General features: G+C 39.1%; 1 protein-coding gene across 1 annotated transcript in view; it reads left to right on the top strand.

Moving 5' to 3' along the window:
- Positions 1–23,033, top strand: part of STK31 (serine/threonine kinase 31) — a 40,536-nt gene that overhangs the window by 3,400 nt on the left and 14,103 nt on the right. The window contains exons 5-15 of the mRNA XM_050892478.1: positions 131–289; positions 2,016–2,371; positions 4,273–4,441; positions 6,480–6,595; positions 7,434–7,593; positions 11,969–12,091; positions 16,862–17,041; positions 19,578–19,694; positions 20,744–20,863; positions 21,363–21,494; positions 22,538–22,639. Coding sequence (XP_050748435.1) covers positions 131–289; positions 2,016–2,371; positions 4,273–4,441; positions 6,480–6,595; positions 7,434–7,593; positions 11,969–12,091; positions 16,862–17,041; positions 19,578–19,694; positions 20,744–20,863; positions 21,363–21,494; positions 22,538–22,639 — 1,734 coding nt within the window. The remainder of the gene's footprint in view (positions 1–130; positions 290–2,015; positions 2,372–4,272; positions 4,442–6,479; positions 6,596–7,433; positions 7,594–11,968; positions 12,092–16,861; positions 17,042–19,577; positions 19,695–20,743; positions 20,864–21,362; positions 21,495–22,537; positions 22,640–23,033) is intronic.

The following is a 23,033-nucleotide window of genomic DNA, read 5'->3' as shown; positions in this document are numbered from 1 at the left end:
GTATGGAAGATTCTGATCTCTGCAACATGCGCGTGTGTTAAAATGCTTATATTCTAGTAGTTGTCAGTGCATATTTCTGTAGGAGGTTTGTGTAACCTCTGCTGATTTATATTTTATATTATTATTGCAGTGTCAGGTATTGTACATTGACTATGGAAATTCTGAGGTTCTGAATAGATCAGATATAGTTGAAATTCCACCAAACTTGCAATGTCCGAGTGTTGCCAAGAAGTATACACTCTGGGGACTGCAGATACCAACTGATCAGAACTTAAACATGTTTGACCAGGTGAGTGACAGATTTTGAAGCATTTAGATGATGGGATCTGTAACAGATGCTGCCAAATATCAGCACAGTGTCACCAGGAGGAGTTTTCTAAGAGCTGGATGTTTAGCTGTGAAGGCAGGGCATGCTGGGAAGGACTGTCTGATCTGTTGCCCTGAACATACTCTAGAAACTAAAATGTTTTTGTCAAAAATGGTTCAGGTTGTGCTTGGGGGTGATTTTCAGAGTACGCTTTTGCCATCTTCAGAGCCTCAGGTCTATTTCTGACTGACCTGAGTTGTTTCTGGCCTTGAGGAAACAAAGTACCTCTGTTTCTTTCCCTTCAGAGGGAAAAATACCTACCTTGGTCACAGAACCTGTGATAAATTCACTTGCATGTCTGAGACGCTTGAATGCCGTGTGCCTGGGTACTGTACAAACTTTTGGTCAGGAGAGAGAATAGCACCTGGATGTGAGTGGTAGTAGGAACCCTGTCATCCCTGGCCAGCAATGAACGTGAAAGGCTCAGGAGCTGATGCCAACAGTACTGGTAAAAGCTTTGAGCCCTTCTGAGTGGCACTGGTGACCCTTGGTTGAGTTTTACTGGTGGCCATCTCCCTTTCTGGGACACCACTTACAGTCTTAATGGCATGCTTCTTCAAGGCTTGTCACTGGTACTGCCCGTGCTTCACCAGCCGGTGGCTTGGGAGCAGCAGTTGCTGGAGGAGGCGGCAGGAAGCGGCTGTCCTGCTTGCCTTGTCGTATCCTTCGATCATTTAGAGGAGATCCTGAGACCCCTTGTGTATGGTCTCGTCCCAGTGGTCCCATTGACATTGCTTGATGTGATTACTTAAGACAGATGAAAAGCTCTGCTCTCAGTTCCCTGGGGTTTTGTTTTGTTTGTGTGTTGTTGTTTTTTTTTGTTTGTTTTGTTTTGTTTATTTTGTTTTGTTTTTTTTTAAACAATTCTTGTTAGTTGAGCGAAAGCTTTATTTGCTTGCTCTGTGTAGCTTTCCTGCTCCCCACCCCTTCCGTTCTTAATTTTCAGCAAAACCAGCTTGTTTTCAGAAGTGGTAGGGCAAAATGAAAAAAATCCTGTTGATAACTTTCTCCCAGATGTCTTGTGAAGGTCTTGAGTGCATTCCCCAGTCTTTCAAAGCTGTTTTTCTTTGATACTACTGATTAAACTGATAGGTGCTACTTTTGGCATTTCCCCATTTCTAAATGAGTAGTTTCAGTAAGGTGGATTTCCATAAGGTAGATACACATAATAATTCATTTGTCGCTATGTTCTATTTCAGCTTCTGGACCACTTAGTGAAAGGCTGTTAAACAGTGTGATAATTCAAGTATTTTTTTCATATTATTTTGTATAATACTGTTAAATAGTTGGTCTAGTATCCTCTAAAATACTTGGATAACCTGGTTGCCAACTTTTATTGAGAGCTGATGGGACTTTGGGCTTCTGTCACTTATAATGGATACTGAATTCTTCAAAGCTGAACATTGAGGGGGAACTATTGGTGTCAAAGTCCAGTCTGGCATTGACAGTGATTAGATCAGGTACAGCTGTAGTTGTACAGATACACCATTGTTTCAGAATAAATGTGTTAAACGTAAGCTTTACCTGTGCAGCTCTTTGGGTTTTGGTCTTAAGCATGTCCTCTCTTTCTTAGAGGAAAGATGGCTGATTTCAGCTAAAAGTATTCAGAGTGTCCAGTGCACAACTTCATTGTATTTTTATTTTACAGGGCAAGAAGTTCTTGAGCAGCCTAGTTTTTGAAAAAGAAATAAAAATACGTCACAAAGCCAAGCACGAAGATGGTACCATTATTGCCCAGGCAGAATATGAAAAAATAGATATTGGAGAAGAGGTCGCCAAGGCAGGGTTTGCTGAAAAATGCACATCTCCAGGAAGCACTAAAGATGCAGAAGAGAGAAAAGTAGATGTCGTGCAAAACCAACATCGGAAGATAAAAGTTTCAGTTCCACTGTGGATAAACAGGTCCGATGACACACTGTACAGCGCCCCAAGAGGGTGCTTTGACCAAGTAGCTGCCAGCACAAGGAATCAGAATTTTACTGGAAACCGTACGTTTACCCCAAAGTAAGGCAGCGGGATGTCATAGAAAACTTTGTATGAGTGATCTGATGAGCTTAGTTGCTGGGATGTGGGTATATGAGAAGATGGAGGGGGAAGTGAGTATCTAAAATACAAAGTTCAATTTCTGTCTTTCCAGCATCAAGTAATACTGGTACTCAGTGGAAGGGAGGTATATGTGAGTGTGTGTGTGTGTGCATGCTATGGTGGTGGGAATTAGGACATTAATCTGTAGAAAGCTGTTCATTAGTGGTGTTGCTTGTTGGATAGCTTGTTCTTCCTCATTTGATTTCCAGAGACAGACTGTTCTTATGTACCTTAATGCAAGATTTTGAAAAGGAAGGGGTAGTACCTAGTAAGTAGAGGAGAAGGTACCGGAAAGCTCAGTTGAAAGGGAGGGTCGCAGGACATCAGGCCTCTAGCGGATTTTGCAGTGATAGGCAATGCAATGATGTTCATTTTAGCATCTGTGTAATTTTCATAGGCTTGTCCTTGAGACTTTTTGTAGCTACCCTCTATTTACCTCTATTAAAAACTCACTGGACACAAATGTGGAATGTAAAAGTACGCTTACCTAGCAGGACAAACATATTTTGGTGATTTATTTGTGTAGGAATGTAACAGTGTGTGCTTATAAGAAATAAAGCCAGCAATCACAGTTTGAAATAAGCTTTAGAGGATAGTGGTGTCTCTGCAACTTGTAATTACATTGACAAGAGGTGGTGGTAAGTTGGCAGTTACAGTTGTTGTCAGAAATCTTTTTAAAGAGACTTGTCCTACAGCTGCTAGGATTGCCATGGCAACAGGCTGCTGAGAAAAATGTTTGTGGGTGGGAAAGATGGTACTTGGCATTTAGAAAGTTGAGGTGGTGTAAGAAGTAATATTCTACAAAAAAATTGTTTAGAATTTGCTAATGTTTCATAATTTGACCTTCTCAAACATTTTAATGAGTCATCTGAGGGCACGCCCTTCCACATACCAGCATGGTATCCAAATCTGTTTTACAATTAGATCATTTAGGCAAGTCTATGCTGTTAACAAATACTGATATGAAATGAGGTGCTCTTCAAAAAAGTCTAAACTTATAGTGAAGTGCCTCATCCTGAAGTATTTTGATACTCTGATCGCCCTGTTTTCTGAGTTACAGATATGCTCTGAAACTGATTTTAAAAAAGAAATAGACTTACTTTTTTGTTTTTGTGGTGTGCAGTGTTGAGATACTTTTGTGTACAAAGCTATCCTGGCCTGAGCAGCTGGCAGCCAGCAGATTCTCTTCCATTTCTGTATGTTCTGGTGTCCTTTAACTTTTTGAACATCGCAGGCATTTTTGGGGTGGTATGCCTGCGAAGGAAATTGAGAAAGAAAGAAGCCAGGATGTAACCAAAGCCATGCGGGTGAGGATGAAGTTGATGTGGTGTCTAGTGGAGCTTTGGTACTGTACAGTACTGTCACAGTATTCTGAGACAGATGGCTTCACATCACTCTTCGTTATAAAAATAACTTTCAGGGTATAGATCCAAAACATGAACCTTAAAGTGCTTTGGCTTATCTAGTAGATAGAAGGTTTGAATTACAGTGGACCTTGACTTTTCTGGGTCTGCAGTGTGGTATTGTAAGATGTTTTTTGGATGGGAAAGACGTTTGAGTTAGTGACTGTGAAAACATATAAAGGGTTGTCTTCAAATGATGTATTTTTTTCCTCGGTGTTGTGTCACAGTCTTTGTAAAGACTGGCGTGGAGAGGGATTCAAATTCTGAAGAAGTAAAGCATGATTGTGTAGGTGCTTCTGTAGTCTTTTTGATGTGGCGTTCTGTAGTCATTACTGAAATTACAATAGCGTGAAAGAATGCACATTGTGTTTTATTGGTTTTTTTTTTAATTAATTCCTCTTAATTCATTTTTAAAAGGGAAAAAATGCTAGCTTCTACCTCAGTGCCAGACACCAGCTTGGCACAAATAAGACCAGATCAGAAGCTGTCTGAAGAGAAAGAAATTCTCAGAAGAGAGAATGTAAATCTGTTGCAGAGGCAGAAGGAACTAGAACTGAAGGTTCAACAGCTGAAACGTGAACTTCAGGTATGTGGAAAAGCGAAGAGGATGGTTCTCTCCTTGTTGCGAGTGTTTCTGACAGTGCTTCTGTCTTACGGTTTCATCATACTGCAGTTCAGCTGTGCACTGTTGTTTGGAATACAGAAGGATTAAACTGGTTGAGTGAACACTTGTCTTGCCCTGGCGCGGGGAGATGCTGTCCATGTGTGCTAGCACATGTTTTGCAGTCCAGGTTGGACCCTAGCTCGCTTTGGTGTACGTACTGGCTTGCCACCGTGCTTGAAGCAACTGCTGGTTTGGATGTAGGTGTTCAGTTTGAACGTGGAGTTTTGCACTTTGTGATTAAAAACAAGCTTTGGGTATAAGGATGTAATACTTGCCTTTTTTTTTGCTCACTTAGAGGGAAAAACAGCTTTCTGTGTGTTGGGCTGAAAATTCCGAAGCATCACAGAATCATAGCAGCTGTGGAATTTTAGAACTGGATAAAAACAATTATTTCCTTAATTGCTGCTTAATAGAAAAGATGCTTATGTTTCTTTCCAGGGGAAGTTCCTAGCACTATCTGAGAAGCGCAGTACTTAGTAATAGTTACTGATAGGCTTAAAAATGCTGTGAATGGTTTTAAGTGTGATAAAGAGCCGTAGTAAGAAGAGATTGTGTGGAAGGATGTTATGTTTGCATGAATTCAGAAGAATGTTGTGCAAACTCGTATCTCTACAGATAAGAAAGGAAAATCTGCCGTTGTGTAAATCCCTTTGACACCCCCAAACCTGAACTTGCACAGAGCTGTTTCCTTTTTCTCTCTTGTGGAACAAAACTACTCATAACTAGCTTTGCTACTTGGTTACCTCTACCTAGAACACCTGTGTTTCTACATATGCTAACCTGTCATTGCACAGACTCTCCATCCACTGAAGAGACGATGTTTGTGCACTTCTGTGCAAAATAAATTAACAAGCAACAGAACACATGTCTGCAGCTAAGAAAAAATACTTGAATGCGGGGAATTCTTAGAAGCATTTCTTATATATAGTCTGATTTTTTTTTTAAACTGTTTTCTACAAATTTTAATTGCTGTTTTGTGTTGAATGCAAGTAAACTGCTTTAGAAGAAAAGGTTGTGGATATTCTTTTAAGTAAGAAAATATTTGCTCCCTGCTAAAAACACGATGGTAGGCAATGGTTTGTTTTAGAAGGGTGATGTGGTGGTGGCTTTGAGGGGTACTTAAGAAAAAAAAAACAAACAAAAAACAAACCACCCTGCAGTCATGAGACTTTGGATGCTCATCTGCAAATACAAAACTATTTAAATCCTTTTATGTTTGTTTTTTTTTTGTTTTGTTGGTGTTTTTGGTTTTTTAATATAACATGTAACAAGTCTGAAAGGCTAACAAAGTTTAAAGACTGTGTTTCATTACCTAAAGTGGAGTTTATAAAAACATCTCTGTGGTATGAGAGCAAGAGCTTTTATATTTAGGTTGCCTCTTGAGGGATATAGCTTGATGCGGTGTGTGGGCTTTTTTTGGGTCAAGAATATTCCTTATTTTATCTTAAGAATATTCCTTGTGGGAAGGTCAGGATGGTTGTACATACAGTGAGAGTTCTTGTTTTGCTGCACCGCTCTGAGGTGTGGTAGTGATGGGAGTAAGGAGTTAAGTGAGGTCCTGGACTTGATTTCCCTGAACTAATGGGTAGGAATTTTTCAGCAAGGGAAGAAAAAATTTCATGTTGTCTGAAGACTTGCTAGCAAATGGGGAGTAATTGAAGAAATACAGTTGAACACATCACTACTGAAATGAGAGGAAGGAAATGAACCATTAACCTTTAAGAAGCTGTTAAAGAAAATAAAATTATTCTCATTGGTTTGTATCTCTTTCTAGGCATTTTGTTAGTGTTTTGAAGAGGGCCAGCTCTGTGTGTGTGCCCGGTGCATGTGTGTGTTTATCTCTAGTTTTCAAAAGTCTAAATTGTGGTCTGCATGTTAGTAACCCTGGCTGACTGTTGTGACTGATCTATCTTTACCTCTCTTTGTTGAAACACTGCTCCAAAAATGCTAAATAATTCAGAGAGAGAAGGAAGCATCCAGGAAAACTGCTGAAAGTTTTGAGGAAACCCTGCGTACTTACATTGGAACGAAAATGGGAAGTTTGGCTGCTAAGGTGAAGGCATTGAAAGAAGTTAGGTATGTATTTTTGTTTTTCCTAAAATAGTACTATTTATCATTGCCCTGCTTTTCTCTTGAATTCATGCGTGCTTTTTTGTTTCCCAAAAGTTTTGTTTGTTCATTTTCGAAGAAAAATGTGGTGTTGTATACAGAGGGGAGTATTTCCCAAAAGCAAGGCTGAAACTTGAGCTTTTTGGAAGCTCACATTGGAATTTGCATTGCCTGCTTCTCAGTGTTTATCAGATGAATTCGATTCACTTCTGCTCCTTTACCATAGCTGTTGCAAGAAGAGCTTTCAATTCCATCTTCAAGGAAGATGCTAATTAGTAAATGCAGCTAGTTGTTAAAAGTAACTGGGTAGTCAGAGTTCCTTGGGTATCTGTATTGCTGTGAGAGGTGTAGCTCTTTGGGTAGCCCAAATTACCCTTCTGGTTTTAAAAGAACGGATAAAACTGCAGTGGGAAGAAGAGTTGAAATAGAAATGACCATCAGCTCCTTTAAGAAGGAATATATATATTGGTATATATGTGTTTGTGGAAGATGAGTGAAAAAAAAAAATAGCAAGGGAGGAAATAGGACAAAAGGGAAATTAAGTGCAGGAGAGAATGTCCATGTACAGCCTTGTCAATACTGAGGTATAACGAATGTATTCTTGGTTCTTCCTCAAAAAAAGATTTAACAGCTGAATGAGACAAATGGCTGCTGCTACCTTTGGAAAGAAACTAGGTTATTAGCATGGCAGGTGCTATCTCGAAATTCGTATGTTCAAGGGGTCTGAATAGCATTGATTTTTAAACTGCTTGAGTTCTGGAAAAAAAAAATCCTGGTAAAATGTTGTTTCCTCCTTACAACTTAGGCACACAAATAAGAACAGTCGTTTTGGGGAGCAGCTCTCACAAGCCATAAAAGTGGTTACAGAAGGATGTCTCACTATTCCGTGTTCCTTGGAAAAATTGCAGAAGATTTGGACAGAGTATGACTTGGCTCAAGAGAGGATTCAGTTATGCAGAAATGTGGTAGGTTGGAATTACTTTTTTTCTCAAGAGCTATCATTTAACAGCTATTGACAGAGTATTTTAGTCTTATAAGTGTAGCTGGATAGTATGAGCACAGCATGGAAGCATCTGTCCTTTGCTAGATAACGTTGGAGGCTTTGCTACCTTTGCCACAACTGATGTATTTGTGGAGTGTTATTTTTTTGTGTTAAACCTAGACTTTTTGACACCCTTGATTTTTTTTTTTTTTTTAAAGAAATATAAGGATATCAGAACATGGTCGCTGAAAGGTTTCTGTTCTGTAATAGTTAGAAACTGCTTCAGCTGTGCAGCTGCAGTGTCTGTCTTCAAAACCTTTTGTTAAAGCAGCATGCCGCTGCTTAATATACGCTTCCCTCATACGGGGGAGGCCTAGGGAGAGCAGTATGCCAATGCGGTTATATGGGAAGATTGTATAGGGGAAAGCTGCCATCTAGTGCAACTTCTCTGCAACCACAGATCTGAAGAAGCCTGCCTGGGTATGTAGGCATGGCTGTGTTGATAAGGATGGTTATGTACTGCGTCTTGTGTGCGGCAATGCTGCTTTTGGGAATGGGGAAGGTTCCCTGGTCTGTGCCAGGCATTGTGGTAAGGCAGCTAAGGGATGGTAGTTGTGTGTCTGGGAGAATGTCAGCAAATGTGTTGTGACTATTTTCAAGTATAACCTAAAACATTTTAAACGTGTTTGCTTGAGAAGTATTGCTGTATTACACTGAATTTAACAGCTCATGAAATGGACTAGAAATTAATGAGCCATGAGGAGAACCCAGGTAAGTTCTGTTTTTGTTGCTTGTACAGGGAAAAGCATCAAAACATCTATAGCAGGCATACATTTGATTGCTGTAGGTGAAAAGAAATTATTTTGTTTACTAAAAACTAAGTCAAATGTTTAAACTTGACAACATTAAGATAAGTGTTAATAAGCAGATGACATTTTAGTGTCGCATCTTGTATAGGGGAGTAATGTGTAGAAGAATAGCTAGGTTGCGAGGTACCCAGGAGCCAGGACTGCTTAGGGATTCATTTGCACAAGCTTTTCTTGGGTGAATTCCTGATCCCATGTGAAATAGTTGCAGTTTTCTGGAGATTACACGGGGTGGTTGAGCTCAAGTGGGTCTGTAAGCTTTGTTGAACAACAGCAGCCAAGTAAAGCAAAGAAGTCTTAGAACTTGTTTTCTCACCATCATCCAGTTTTGCTTTGACTCAGTTGGGCTGGGGATAGAGGGAAAGAAAACTCTTAACGTGGACAAGAGTTAGGACAGATGCAGATACAGTAGTGTGGCTGGGGGGGTCTCAAAGTGTTTATTCTATACAGGAGACGGTTGCTTTGGTGTCATTCAGGTGGCAGTGTGTGTGAGGGTGTTTTGGTTTGGTTTTTTTTTTGAGTTGCCAACCCCAGCAAGCAGCATTCTTCCATGAGAATCATCGTGAAAAGAGGTTTAATTCTTGAAGAGTGCTTGAGGTTTTTCTGATGGAGTAATTTATTGGAATATGTTAGACAATTTGGACATTGTCACCCATTTCAGTTGTGAATGGCTAACAACGAACTCGCGTCTGCATGATGCATTGTAGCGTGTTACACTGCCAAAATGTTTGAAATACTGCTGAAATGAACTTACAGCACTATGCTCCTTCTAGTAGCTCCACATGTGTTTGTGTAGTCCTCTGTTTTGTGTTGGAAAGGTGTGGCCTCACACATGGCTTGAAAACTCGTTCAGAAATCAACAACACCCTCCTGGTCCCCACCTGTCCATTCTGACATTGTTCCTAGTTGCCTAAGCTAAGGTGTGAATGAATGGTGGCATGAAATCTTGTGACTGTCAAGGGCACGCTGTTGTTGTAAAAAAAATTCCTGCTATCTGAAGAGAGGAAGTTGTCATGGTAGTGTCACAAATATTTTAAATGGGGAAAAATAAAGAAGACGGGAGTTCTGCTGGATGTCAGGTATCCCCCAGAGTGCCTGAGTGCTGCAAAGGGTGTGCAAGTGGGAATGTGTGTGGAAGTGTACAGCTCCCTGAAGAATTAATTTAGTTTTCAAGATGAATTGGTAGCAGCTGGAAGCAGGACATAACAAGGCTCTTGTGGAATTTATCTTAAGTATTTTGAAGACTTTGGTAGGTGAAGGGTACAGAATAAGAGTTTTGGTGGCATCATGCTAGAGCTACGGTACCACAAAGGTTGTCCTGTTTTAATGTGCAGTGTAGTGACTTAATTTTTTTTTTTCCCTGAGAATCATTTTGATTTTAAAAGATCTATTTTATGTGCTGTAACATGCACAGAATCTTGGCTACTGTATTTTCAAATACAAGAAATGTCCAGGATGCACACAGTAACAGGGTGTGCTTGTTATTCTGCCTGTCATCCCTACTTAAATTATATTGACTGTAGATAGGCTACCAAGTATTTTTGATAGTGCAACCGAGTATGTTAATGTCACTGACTTTGTTTCCTGGTCAGTTAAAATGAGGTACATGTAAATCCAGTGTACAGGAAGCCCAGTGAACCCAAACAGATGGAGTCCTGTGGCTCCTGAGCCATGTTTTGATTTCCTGGATTGTCATTTAGTCATGTGTAGACTGTTAAATTTACTCTAGTGCTTGAACCTGGTATTAATTGGAGTTTGGTTGCCTGGTTGAATCTTCTACTACATTAAGTCTCTATTGCTCTAGTTTTTGAAGTAATATTCTGCAGAAATCTTGTCTTGAAAAGTGTTCTTTATGACAAGGAGTCCTTATTCCTTTTTATGCAGTGCGTTACAGTATTCTTGTACAAACTAGCTCCTGTCTTATGCAGGAAAAACAGCAGGAAGTCTGTAAAAATTGTGTGTGCTTTCGGTCACCAGAGATGCCCCAAAAGTGCAGAAGTGCCTATTAAATCTTTTTGTTGTTTCATGTTTTTAAGTGCTGAAGCAATATGTTGTGTTCACCTTCTATAGCAGAACTTAATCCACTGATTTTTATTATCCAGCCCACTAATGCCTGGCTGAATTACAACATCTGTTCAGTTGCTAATCTAAGTTGTAAAGCAGTGTATGCTGCAAGTTGGGGTTTTATTTTTAGTTGGAGTTTGTCCATCTTTCAATTTCCAACTATGGGATCTCATATTTGTCTGTTACAGGCAAAAGATTTCTAGTCTATCTTCTGTGGATACTTACAAACTTCTGATTAAGTCAACTTCTAAGATTTCACTGGATAATGTAAATTTAAAACACTCTTGAACCTGTGTTTGTTTATACGTATTTATATTACAGATATATTTATATTATATTATATATTGCTTGTCAGTAAGAAGTGTTCATTTGACTGTTCTTTGGCTCCATGTGAAACTGGTATTAGTGCCATGGTTAACTCTTCTGTTGTTTTCAGTTTCTTTACTAATTACTTTCCACACCAGACTTTCCAAGTTTTTTTTTTTGTTTTTTTTTTTTTTTTTTTTTTTTTTTTGGCAGGGGGTCGTGGGGAAGGGAACACATATCAGGACAGTGTGTTATAGCTACTTCAGTCATTTTACTTTTTTATTTTTGGCAATGGATGTAGAAGGAAATAGCAAATCTTTACCGCAGGTCTGTAAAGCTGTAGTTTGGTCTTCCATGTTCATATATATTTTCATATTTCTGTGGGCAAGTTGGGTTAAATCCCTGTGAAAAGAACACTGCAAACATACTTTTGAGTATAGATTTTTAACTTCCTTCATCCATTTCGAAAGGTTTCATTTTGGTGAGTCTGTTAGGTACCTTGTCTGATATGAACGTGGGGTGGTTCTCCCATTAGCAGAACTAATCCTGCCAGTCATCCAAGTGAAACTTTGTTTTTGTTTCTAGAAAATTATCTTTAATTAAATGTGCTCTTACTGCAGATAATCAGTATGGAGTTTACAGGTCACCTGTCTTTCCTTTTAGAAGGCAAGGAAAAGAATGATAAAAGGATTTTTTTTTTTTTTTGATTCTAGAGTATCCTTCTACAGTGAGAAATCTTTTGCAATCTGACTTTGTGCATGTAATTTGGCATGTATGGAAGTGGATAATCCAAATTCTGGTTTCTGTAGTACAATCAAAAACTGCAGGACGACTAGGACATTTAAGTTTACAGTGGCGGTTAGGACTCCCGCTGTTATGAACAGTCATGCAGAAACTGTTTCTTTAGTTGTCTGATAATGTAGTCATATTTTTACACTGTAAAGGATGCTGTATTTGTGCAAGGTGGTCATAGGAGTAGAGGTTAAAAAACAAAATTTGCTTTTTCACTTCTTCCTAGGCAGGCGTGGATTGTGCTATTCATACTTTGCAAGGATATCACTTTTCACCCTGTGTATGTGGCATTTGGGTGTGAGTTGCTGACTTGCTTTTCCTTCTGCATAGGATGAAAGAGATGAATTGATTACCAAGAGAGATGACGTGCAGCAGAACTTGTATTCAGCAGTGGAAGAATTAATTTTGGAAGTGGATCAACTGCCCCTCTCTGAGCGCTCAAGAACATTACAGGTAAGGAGGTTGCTTTTATCAGTATTGATTCTGAAACACTGAGAACCTGTGGAGGGTGTTTCTTAAATGTTTTATAGTTGGAGACCTTGACAGCAGCAGATGAAACTTTAGATAACACTTCTGAGTTGAGTTGTACGTCTGGCACCTATAGTTCTCAGTGTTACTTGTGATCCTGGTCTCCTAGAGGTTCTGTTTCTAGAGGCAAATTATTATCTAGATCCTGGATTTGAGCAAGAGCTTTTCTCTTATGGTACTGTGTTTGGTGACTAATAAGACTTCACAAAGCACAGAATATTTAGTAGAAGACAGGTGCTAATGAGAGAACTTACAATTAAAAAGTCAATGCAGTTATCCTGTAAATTGCGGCAGTGGGTTTTGTGGTTGGATTATACGCTTTCCTAGCCCTTTCTGTTAAGGTGGCTGTGTAGTTTGGACTACTGTAGCAAAGTGTAAAATGTTTAAAGCTTTTTTTTTTTTTTTTTTTTTTTAAGGTGAGAGTTAAACGCTACAGAAGTACATGTTTATACCAAGAGTCTCTCTCCCTCTCAGTGAATCCAACAACAGAAAGTGGGGAAGTAGATGGGGAAATAGGCTCTGTAGAGGCAGTAAGAACTTTTGAAGGGGACTTTACCAATAGTAGTATTACCAAGCTGGTGTTACTGGCCTTTGCTGTTAGAAATAATTTCTTTTCTTCTTTTTAACTTCAGAAATATTACTTGCTTTTATTTTGACTGTGCAAGTGTGTGTGAAGAGGGGAAGAGCGTTGGCAGTAGTTTGACAGCTTGTCTGTACAAATTCCAGAGATGTATTTGTCCACACATGTATGAGATTGCGTTCTTATGTGCAGCCTGTAATCTTGGTGATTTTTCGTAAGTTTGTATAAGGTTGGAGCAGCATTAATAAATTGAAGCATTCAAATTTTCATGGAATTACTTACTCAGTTTCTAATGGAATTATTCTTCAATGCCATTCAAAGAAATGTTTTGATACACTTATTTTTTGGTTCTAGTCTGACATGCAGATTGGTATCTCATTAGAGAAGATATTGGATGGGTGCCATTTCATGGCTTTCTGTCACTGAAGGTCCTGTGTGGATCCTGCTCCTTCAGACAGAGGAAAGTTGTGGTGTGGTGTGTTGTTGTGTGGGGGTTTTCCTATTTTGTGGTGGTTTTGGTTTGTTCTGTTCTTTTGGTGTGTGTTTGAAGGTTGTGCTGTGCTAATCCACTAGGTGGTAGGCATTAAGCGTCTTCTAGATAATTGTATTGCAGTGAAATTTTAATAGTATTTGGAAAATATTTGAAGGGGCACTGAAATGCTGCTAGGTGTGTTAAGTGAATTTTGGGCTTTAGCTTAACTTTTGTTGGTGGTCCTCTCTTGTGTTAGGAGCTAGAAGATCTAAATAGTTTTCCCAAGTAGGGAAACAGAAATAAATTTTTTACCAAATATCAGTGAGAACCGTGGTTGCAATTTTATAGAGCTGAAGAGGTCATGCTGTGCTGTTGTGGAGAAACAAGTATTTTTCCAGTGTGTCTCAGAAGAATGGGAGCTTGGGAGCTAATACCCCTCTCACTGAGGTGGGAATTGTTGTTGGCCTGAACTACAGACAAATTCGAACAGCTTCAGCCGCAGCTCGTCCAGCTGGCTAGGACCAAAATAAACAGTTGATGAGCTCCATGCTTTCCAAGTGATAATACTGCATTGGTTAAGAGGAAAGCCGAGAGTGTGGGCATACATGTAAGTTACTCTAAAGCAAGCTAGGGTGTGAGCTGAACAGTTGTCAGCTGTTCTGTGTTAGCTGTCTGTAAGCATGTTTCCTCTGCCCGATGGATAGTGTGTAGTAGTTTGTTCTGCTCCCTTTGAGTTACCACGCTTAGAGATAGCGACTGGGACAAGTGCATGTAGGACACTGAGCCATCTTCATATGGTAAATGGTTACCCTTCTGGAGCCTGCTTCTGTATCCATATGCTGGTGAGGTTGTTAATGTTTTAGGGAAGTGTGTTTATAGTATGAAAAATAAATGGGAAGAAATAGGATGTAACTTACAGGATTCTTTCCTTGAGGACAGCCTGATAGAATGCATGCAGATACTCTTCTGGTGTGACTAGTGCTATTATTTTTGTAAACAGGGTATGATACTGGATACGAAACTGTTACTGAGCACTTTTCTCAGCTCTATTACCCACTTTTGGCTGCTGTTAAACAGGCTGATTTTTTTTTTTTTCTCCCTCCTTCAGACTGTTCCATTTGAACCTGGCTTCTACCTTGCTGTGCTATTTTCTATCCGTGTGTATCCTGGTGTATTAAATTCCAGCTGTTCAAAAAAGAATGCAAGAAAAATCTGTTGTGCACTTGAATGATTTAAATAGTCTCCATAAATTTAGCACAAATCTTCTTCTTGTATGTTGTGGCTTAACCCCAGCCAGCAATTAAGCACCACGTAGCTGTTCGCTCACTCCCCCCCGCCCAGTGGGATGGGGGAGAGAATCGGGGGGGGGGGGGGGGAGTAAAACTCGTGGGTTGAGATAAAGACAGTTTAATAGGACAGAAAGGGAGGGAAAATAATAGAATATACAGAACAAGTGATGCGCAATGCAATTACTCACCACCCGCTGACCGATGCACAGCCAATCCCCGAGCTGCTGCGGTGCCCCCTGGCCAACTCCCCCCAGTTTATATACTAGGTGTGATGTCATATGGTATGGAATACCCCTTTGGCTTGTTTGGGTCAGCTGTCCATGCTGTGTCCCCTCCCAGTTTCTTGTGCACTCCCAGCCTCTGCTGGCCAGGGCAGTATGAGAAGCTGAAAAGTCCTTGACTTAGTATAAACACTGCTTAGCAACAACTAAAACATCAGCGTGTTATCAACATAATTCTCATCCTAAATCCAAAACACAGCGCTGTACCAGCTACTAAGAAGAAAATTAACTTTATTGCAGCTGAAAGCAGGATATTGTATTTGCTTATAGACAAGTATATTTGTACAAAGCTCGTGTCGCTTGGCTCAGTTGGAAATTGCTGTTTTAAACAATCTATTGCACTGAATGAATGCTGTTCATTGTAGTAGCTATTGTTATGAAAGTGGTTTTATAATTTTTGTAAAATACTGTTTGGTAGTGTGGTGGTGTTTTTTGTATCACTGCATTTAGTTAGTTATAATGTGAGGAAATTCTTACGCTTTTGGCCCCAAGCTGAACTTTCGCTGTGCTATGTCTGTAGAGCTGGGGCCTGGTTGTGGCATCATCATGTGTAGTTCTACAAAATTGATCAAGCTCACTTCCTCACCTCCGCAGTATCTGCAGTCCTCAGCAAGGGGAGGCCATTGCTGCCACGTTCTGGCCTGTGGTGGTACTGTCAGTCTGTTTTACTTTGTTATGTTTGGTTGCTTATCTGACCTCTGCATTTCAAGTGTCTAAAAGGCTCCTGACAAGTGACTTTAAGTTCTGTCATATTGCTTTTTCCATGGTATTTGCTGTTGAGTCTGAAGGGATGCAAAGATGTACACCTCTCTCAAGAGGAGGAGAGAGAGGTGTGTTGGTGTTTTTATTCATCTACGTGACCTAGGTGTTGTTTGGGAAGGTCTGTGATATTTAACTCAAATGTTCTGGGATCTGAGAAAAGAAAAAAAGTGAAACACTATGTAAGCAAACTGTCAGCAGCCTTTCTCAGGATTTCTTTAGTCATCTTGTCGGGAATGATGTGGATAAGTAAAATGATGGATTTTGAAAGCTGAAGGATGCTGCTTATTACAAAAGCACAAGTTCATCCAGTCAAATCCCACTGTTCAGGGAGAATTTCTCTTTCGAACTGCAGCAAATTGACTGCAAACAGCAATGTAGCTCTCAAGTATTTTTCATCATGGGACTTTCCACCCAGGTGCAAGGAAGGCTGCTTTCTGTCAGGATGTTGTCTCCACTGATAATTGACTGATACATTCCTCCCTGACCCCACTTGTTCTTCAGGTTGTTTGACAGACAGCTCTTTGTTTAAAAGTGATTTCTGTTTGCCCTGAGCTTTAGCCTCAATGCCTTTCCCTTAAGTGTAGCACTTCAGTTTCTTTTCCAATACACGTCAAAAGGAGATGGACCCTGTGCTTCATATACTTGCAGAATACTTGGCTTTTAGATGGAAATAGACGTTTCCAGGCTGTAAAACTCGTTTCAGAGGGCCTTCAGGTGGCAGACATGTAGGTAATTGCCGTTCCATCTAGGAATCCACGTGATGATGAAGGTGCATCAGAAGAGATGCACTAGTGACTTTTGAAGGGAGGGATCAGTCCTTGGGTGTCTGGCTGCTCACCTTGTTTCTTAGTACAAGTTCACTTTGTTTTCTGAATTTGAGCAGTTCTATGAGGAGCATCATAAATTGAACCCCATTTTGCTCTTTATCCTGATGAGTATGACTTTAAAGTCCAATCCATAGGGAAGAAGAGACTAGAATACAAATGACTTCTTATGAGCTGTTAAGCTTTTTGTGGTGTCTTTTCCTTCCATGTTTTGAAGGGAAAAATCAGACTCTGTGACCTCTGTGTGAGATCCTTTTCTGTGTTGTATTTTCTGGTAGATGTACTGCCACTAGATCTGAGATGAAAGTGGAATATAAAATATACTTCACTGGATATAGAAAGAGGCTTTTGTAGTAGAAATAATTTCATGCCAGCAGGTAGTGCTAACTTTTTTGTGTCAAATGTCTTGATTTTTATAGATAGTATACGGTCACAAAATTATTCTGGTTTGCAAACCTTTTTTTTGTTTGATTCACTTGATGCACAGGAACTGTCTACTTCTCTGGAGATGGTGTATGGTCAAGGTTCTGAAGCAGATGACTCTGAGGAGGTATTTCAACAGTTCTTTAAGTGGAAGAGTGTTAAAATGAAGAAATTAATTTGTGTCAGAAATGACACGGACAGAGCTCTGCAAATTCTTGCTGGCTGGTTCAGTGACATCTTAAAGGTAAGGCAAACAGTCAGTCTTTCCTGTTGGTGAAAAAGATGAAGTATGACACTGTCTAACGGAGCTTGTGAGGAGTAGGCATTAGTAGGGACAACTACCTATGGCAGGGAGATTGTGCATATGAGCAGTGGCACTAAATGACAGTGCCCCAGTACAGAGGCAGGTAATGCGTTGAGGAACGGAGTGTTAATTTACCTTTATTCTTAGTGTACCTTTGCAGTGAGCCAGAGTTTATGCTTTCTTATGAAAGGACATCTTTTGTATAAAGATCAGTACTTTTATGCAAGTATAACTTTTGTATGGGTGTGCTCTACCTGTTCATTGTGTGACTGAAATGCTTTAATTAGTCCTTTTGAGTGGCCTTTGGATAGAAAGACTTCAGATTTTAAAAAAAGGTTCTAGTTCATAAGTGCTGCTGAAAGATCACTGCAAAGAAGAAGCCAATCTGACTTGACATGATCTAGGTACAGGTTGCAGACAAATATATAATAGAATTTTTTTGCTCATTGAAATGCTGAGTGTGGGGAATTCATGCAGATAAATTGTCCACTTCTATTTACATGTCCTGCAATATTTTCTGGAATACCATTCTGACGCTGTGTCTCTCTCGGTCTGAGCTGTAGGAGGTTTGGAGCATTGAAGTTGAGTGTGTATTACTTGTCTTAAAAGGAGATGGATGGTGGAAGTGGATGACCATCCATTGAGTTCTGCTTGTAAAGAAAGTGCAAAGTAGGGAGGTAGCTTTGTGGCTTTCCTGCCTCTGTGCTTAGTATCTATGTTCTTGCTCAGTTTAGGACTCTTAATCTTCCTGGGAAGACTGTAAGCTGCTCTCCCTCCATTCCTGCAGGCCCAGCTTCCTTGATCTCCTTGTTTCACTTGTGTGTAAATATTCTCAGTTTGTGTCAGCATAACCTTCCTGCCCATGTGAATTGTACATAATCCACCAGGGTCATGCCCTTTCATAGTGAATAGGTTTTCTGCACTTGCATTTCGTTGTACCCAGAGCATTTACTGTGGCCGGATGCTGTTATGAATAACAGTGTTCCTTGACCTGACAATAAATGCTGTTCAGCAGCAGTGTAGACTTGGTGCATGTCATGTGCAGTATAATGTTAATGAATATAATTACTTGCAGATGTTTATAATCATGTCAGTTATTAGAGGGGGCAAACAAACCTGCAGGTGGGTTTCTGTGATTGCTGGGTGCAATTCAGAGTGCTGTTCTGCAGGTATGAAAGTGACTAAAGTTTGTTAGTGTAGTGATGAACTTTGGTTTACACATTTCAAATCTGAACTTTTCCCAAACAGTTCAGAGACACAGGAGAAATGTACAGACTTTTAGCATGGGTTGGTAAAGCACTACTAGGTAGACCAAGGAAGAAATTTTCATTTATCCATCTTAATCATTTCAGCTTTTGATATGCAATTATCCTGTTGCAATTTAACTTCAACCTCCTTTTAAAAAAAAAAAAAGTGTGAGCAATCGTGTAGAAGAGATGCTTATTTGAAGTGTTTACCTTCCCCTTATTTTAAGTAGATACTCCTCTTCCTCTCTTTCTGAATCCAAATTAATCTCGTGTAGCATCGATCAGAATCTACAGTAGGAAATGGGTCAATGACAGACAAGGAAATTTTCAGAGACTGGACGGCTCCTTTCCACTATGCAACTCCAGGCTTTGGGGAGCAACATACTGTTTGAACTTGCACTGCTAAAGTTTTTATTTTCAGTTCCTTTAAGGTTAAGGCAATAAAAGATTTTCACAATCTGTAGTGGAATACACATGCTTGATAGGTAAATGAACAAGGTGGAGTTTGCAGGTTTCTATTATGACTGTGTATCTTGCATGTTAAATACAGGACTATATTTTCATTTTAGTTCTGGTTACCAGTGTAGTATCTCCTCTTCTGCAGATATGAGTAACAAAACTTTGCTGAAAACAACATTCAGTGTGATTATAAACTAATCTTACTGATTTTTCTCTGGTACCCTCTGTATCTTATATCTTGAAGCTAAGTTATTTCTGACTTCTGTGAAAACACCTAGGGTTTCCTGGTGAAATCTTTAACCTTCTTTCATGCTTGATAAACTGTGAAATAGATCCCAGGATGTGTCTTTATCTCAGGTAGTACTATATAGGAATGGAAAGCCCACTTGATAGTGAAAGTGCCATATAGACCATCTTGTGTATCACTGTGTGGGCAGCACACATGTTGATTTTTGACATGAAACTCAATAGGAGAAGGATTGGGATTGTTCTACTGTTTCATTTTTGGGAAAAATCAAAATGAGATTAGGAAAATAAAACCCGATCAAGGCAAGAATCAACTTTCTTCTTGCCTGGTGAATCTTAACTCTGTTAGTTCTAGAAGTCGTTATACTACTCAAGTGTGAGGCAGTTAAAGGTGAGATCTGACACAAATCCTGATTAGATTTCCAGTAGTGCTAATTCTTTGTATTTCTTGCTTGTTTTTGCTGTCTGCTTCTAATGTCTTATTTTAAATTGCAAGGCTGATTTTCCCCCCCCTCTCTTTGAAGTGTTTTGACCTGATGTCAGAAGCATCTTCAGATTTAGAGGAAGTGGTTGGCAATGCAGATGAAATTCTCAAAAAGGTTGAGTTGGCTATTTGTGAAGAACTGGATACTGACTTAAATGTAAGTTCTAATCATGTCTACTGTATCATGACTTCTATATATTTTATACATCTTTGATTTCAGTTTAAAGCTTTTCTTAATGTATCAGATGAGTTTATTTGCTACAAGGCAGCATCTTTTTTTGTGGAAAAGTGACAGAAAGTCATTCAGGTTGATTCCCAGAGAGAAAAGAATGTGTTTTTCAGGCAACAGGCAGAGGACGGCTTTGGGTTACAGGAACTTAGCTGTATGTATGACTGGCTTAACTAAGAAATACTGGGAAAACTGGTTCTTCCCTCTCTATGTGCAGAGAAGCTTTCTTTGAGCTGTACTGAGTTTTGGTGCTTGTGTTGAAAATACAGGTGATGAAAAGTAAGTTTCTGTTTAAAATAATGGGATTGTGTCTCTGTGTGAATGTGTATGGATAAATTTACTTTTTCCAGTCTTAAGAGTTGAATAGTTTTTAATCACTTTCATTTTGCATGGGACAAGTGTTCTTGCCTTACTGGTAATCTTTTTCTATGCTTGTGTTGGCCTTTTTCCCAGTTATTTACCTTTTCTGATAAGCATTTCCTCCATTCTCTTTTGCTGACTCTTTGAGGTACTTGCATTGTCTCTGCAATGAGAGTCCCTACTGTGCCAGAGAATGGTCATGTCGGCAAAAGTTGAACCTGTCCTTTGATGTAGCATCATACTATCAACAAACCAGTAGTTCAGTCTGCTTGTGACTGCTCTCTGTGATAGAACCAGTGACTCTCATTTAGAAGAATGGTTGCATGCTTTAATGCTTCGTATCTGTTTAACCATGCTATCCTTAAAAAAAGTTCTTTCATAGCATGTGGAATATGAAATTGGACTTCTGCATAGAAGTGCCAGTCAGTTTTATTCTATTGAAACTATTGGATGAACTCTTAGACTTGATAACTTCCCTTTTAGAATCTCTTTCTGATAATTTTTTTTCCCATTAACAACGGCATTTCTCAGTAAAGGTTTACATCTTAAACGTTAGTGTGTATAAGTGAAGAACAACTCTTCATCTTTAATCTCTCTCTCTCTGTAATTCAATCCAGGAGCATGATGAAGCAGAGAAGGGAATAATTATGAGTGCTTACAGTAAAGTTATACGTAAAGTTTGTCAGGAGCAAAGTATAATCACTGTCATACAGAACAGATACTTGGCCAGTGTTGAGGTGAGTTTATGCCTTATTTATTTCTGTCACACTGATCTATACTAGTAACCCTTTTCTGACGTAATTTCTTTTTGAAAGATGTTCCCTTATCTTTTTATAAGGAAATTCTAGGAGTATATTGGTGATGAGAGATTGGTTGGGTTAAAGCTTAAGAATTGCAGTTTTGCATTACCTCAGCCAATGCTTCATTTCATTTAAATACAAAGATACTTTTTTAAAAAATAAAGCAGTGGAAGCTGGAAGCTCTGGATTCATTACAAATCAGTAGTATGTAACTTAAGGGGATTGAGCTTTAAGTAGAATGTTGGTTTTCCAGAAGGTTGTTAATGTAATTAAAATGAAACACAATAAAACCCCTCTTCTGTGGGGAAAGACCCTGAAAAGCTGAATTCAAATAGACTTCAGGCAGTTTCTCTAACACATTGGACTAAAACATATTAAAATAGAATGCTTGAACACTTTCCGAATTTTTTCTTTTTTTTTTTTCTTTCCCTCTTAGTTCAGAAAACAGGCTGAGGAATGGCTGAATAGGAGACCCGATCTTAACAACTTATTATCAATTAAGAAAACTGTGAAAAGTTTAAAGGCCCAGTTAAGGTGGAAGCTGGTTGAAAAGAACAACTTTGAGGAAGTATGAAAATGTTACAGTGTTGGTGTTTTTGTCTGTTTTTTTAAATTTGTTTAGAAACATTAATTTTGTTTATTCCCAGTAAGTGGTAACTATATAGAACAGTTTGTGTTTTCTGACCTGAATTTTGCCTTTAACTGTGGAAGTTTTACAGGCCCCGAGACCCAGGCTGAATGGCTTAAAAAAAAAAAAAAAAAAAAAAAAAAAAAAAAAGTTGGTGCATAGCCACTTTCCTGTTTCAGTCCCCAGCCATGGCACTGTGCTTTTAACTGAGTCCCTCTGGTGACGGTTGCTGTTCACAGCATGAACAGTTTTGTCCAGCTCTTTTTACTGTGCTGGTTGTGTGATTACTTTTAAGTTTTTACTTTGTTAATAATGTGTGTACCTCCCCTTTGGTGACAGAAGTCAGTGTCTGTTCTAGTTTTCAGGGTTCCCCACTACCCCTTAGAGAAGTCCAAAGAATGTAAAGTATTACCCCAACTTCAGTGCTGTTTGTTTGCTTGCACATTAATTATTCTGATGATGCTTAAGGAAAAAAGAACCTGCATGTGTCTCTCTGTAACCATTGTAAAGGGGCAGTAAGCTTCCAAGAGGGATTTAAAATGAGACACACTAATGAAACCCATTGGGAAAAGGATTCTTGAATAATGAGGTGACATGAGGAAAGTGCCTGCTTATTGGAGAAAAACGTGAATGAATTATGGAACCTGGCATTGCTGGTAGATGAATGGTGTTGCTGTTATGATTATATGTGATCAGCTAATTAAAAAAAAAAAATGCTTTTTGACTTAGGAAACAAGTAGGTAAAGGGCTAGAACATTTGGTCTGTCACATAAATAAAGGGAACACCTTTCTCAGTGATTAGGTTTTAAGAGGTTCTGTTGGGTTTCCAGGAAGGAGAGTGAGTAAAATATGCATTTGAGAATATGTTCAACTCCAGAACTGTGATGTGGAAGCTGTTTTTTAATCCTGATATAGTAGGTTACTGTTGTTTGGTATAATAGCAGAATGAGAATTATACACTAACTTTGTTATTCCTGATGCAGTCTGATGATTACAGTGAGTTTGAAATGACAAGAATAAAAGAGGAAATTGCTGATCTGCGAAACAAGGTTCTTCAGGAAATATCCAAGGAACAAGAAGAATATGTAAGTATTAAACTACTTAGGCAACTAAAACCTGTATGAGGCACATCTGCATTTCAGTTGCTTTAATATATGCTCTGGGTAAAATAAAAAGTGTGATTTTTATAGTGTTGAATGTTAAGATGGCCCTTTTTTGGTGAAACCTATGGGAGAAGGCATGGAGGCTGATCAGTTTTATCTCTATTTGAACATAGTTTCTTCAGGCTTTCCCCTGCTGTCCCGCTCCATAAGAGGGTGAGGTGAGAAAAAAAAAAGTGAGCTGTAGTTCTCAACCCAGAAGAGCTGCAGGTGAACGTGTAAGCTCAGTTGCTGAAGAAAGACTCTGTTTCTTGCAAGAAGGGGAACTGTTTCCTTATGACTAGGTTAAAACAGGCTTTTATCCTGAAGTGAAGGAGAT

This window comes from Gymnogyps californianus, chromosome 2 (genome assembly GCF_018139145.2).
Source record: "Gymnogyps californianus isolate 813 chromosome 2, ASM1813914v2, whole genome shotgun sequence".
NCBI classification, from domain to species: Eukaryota; Metazoa; Chordata; class Aves; order Accipitriformes; family Cathartidae; genus Gymnogyps; species Gymnogyps californianus.
The sequence above is the reverse complement of the archived record's forward strand: the minus strand, read 5'-3'. Positions and strand labels throughout refer to the sequence as shown.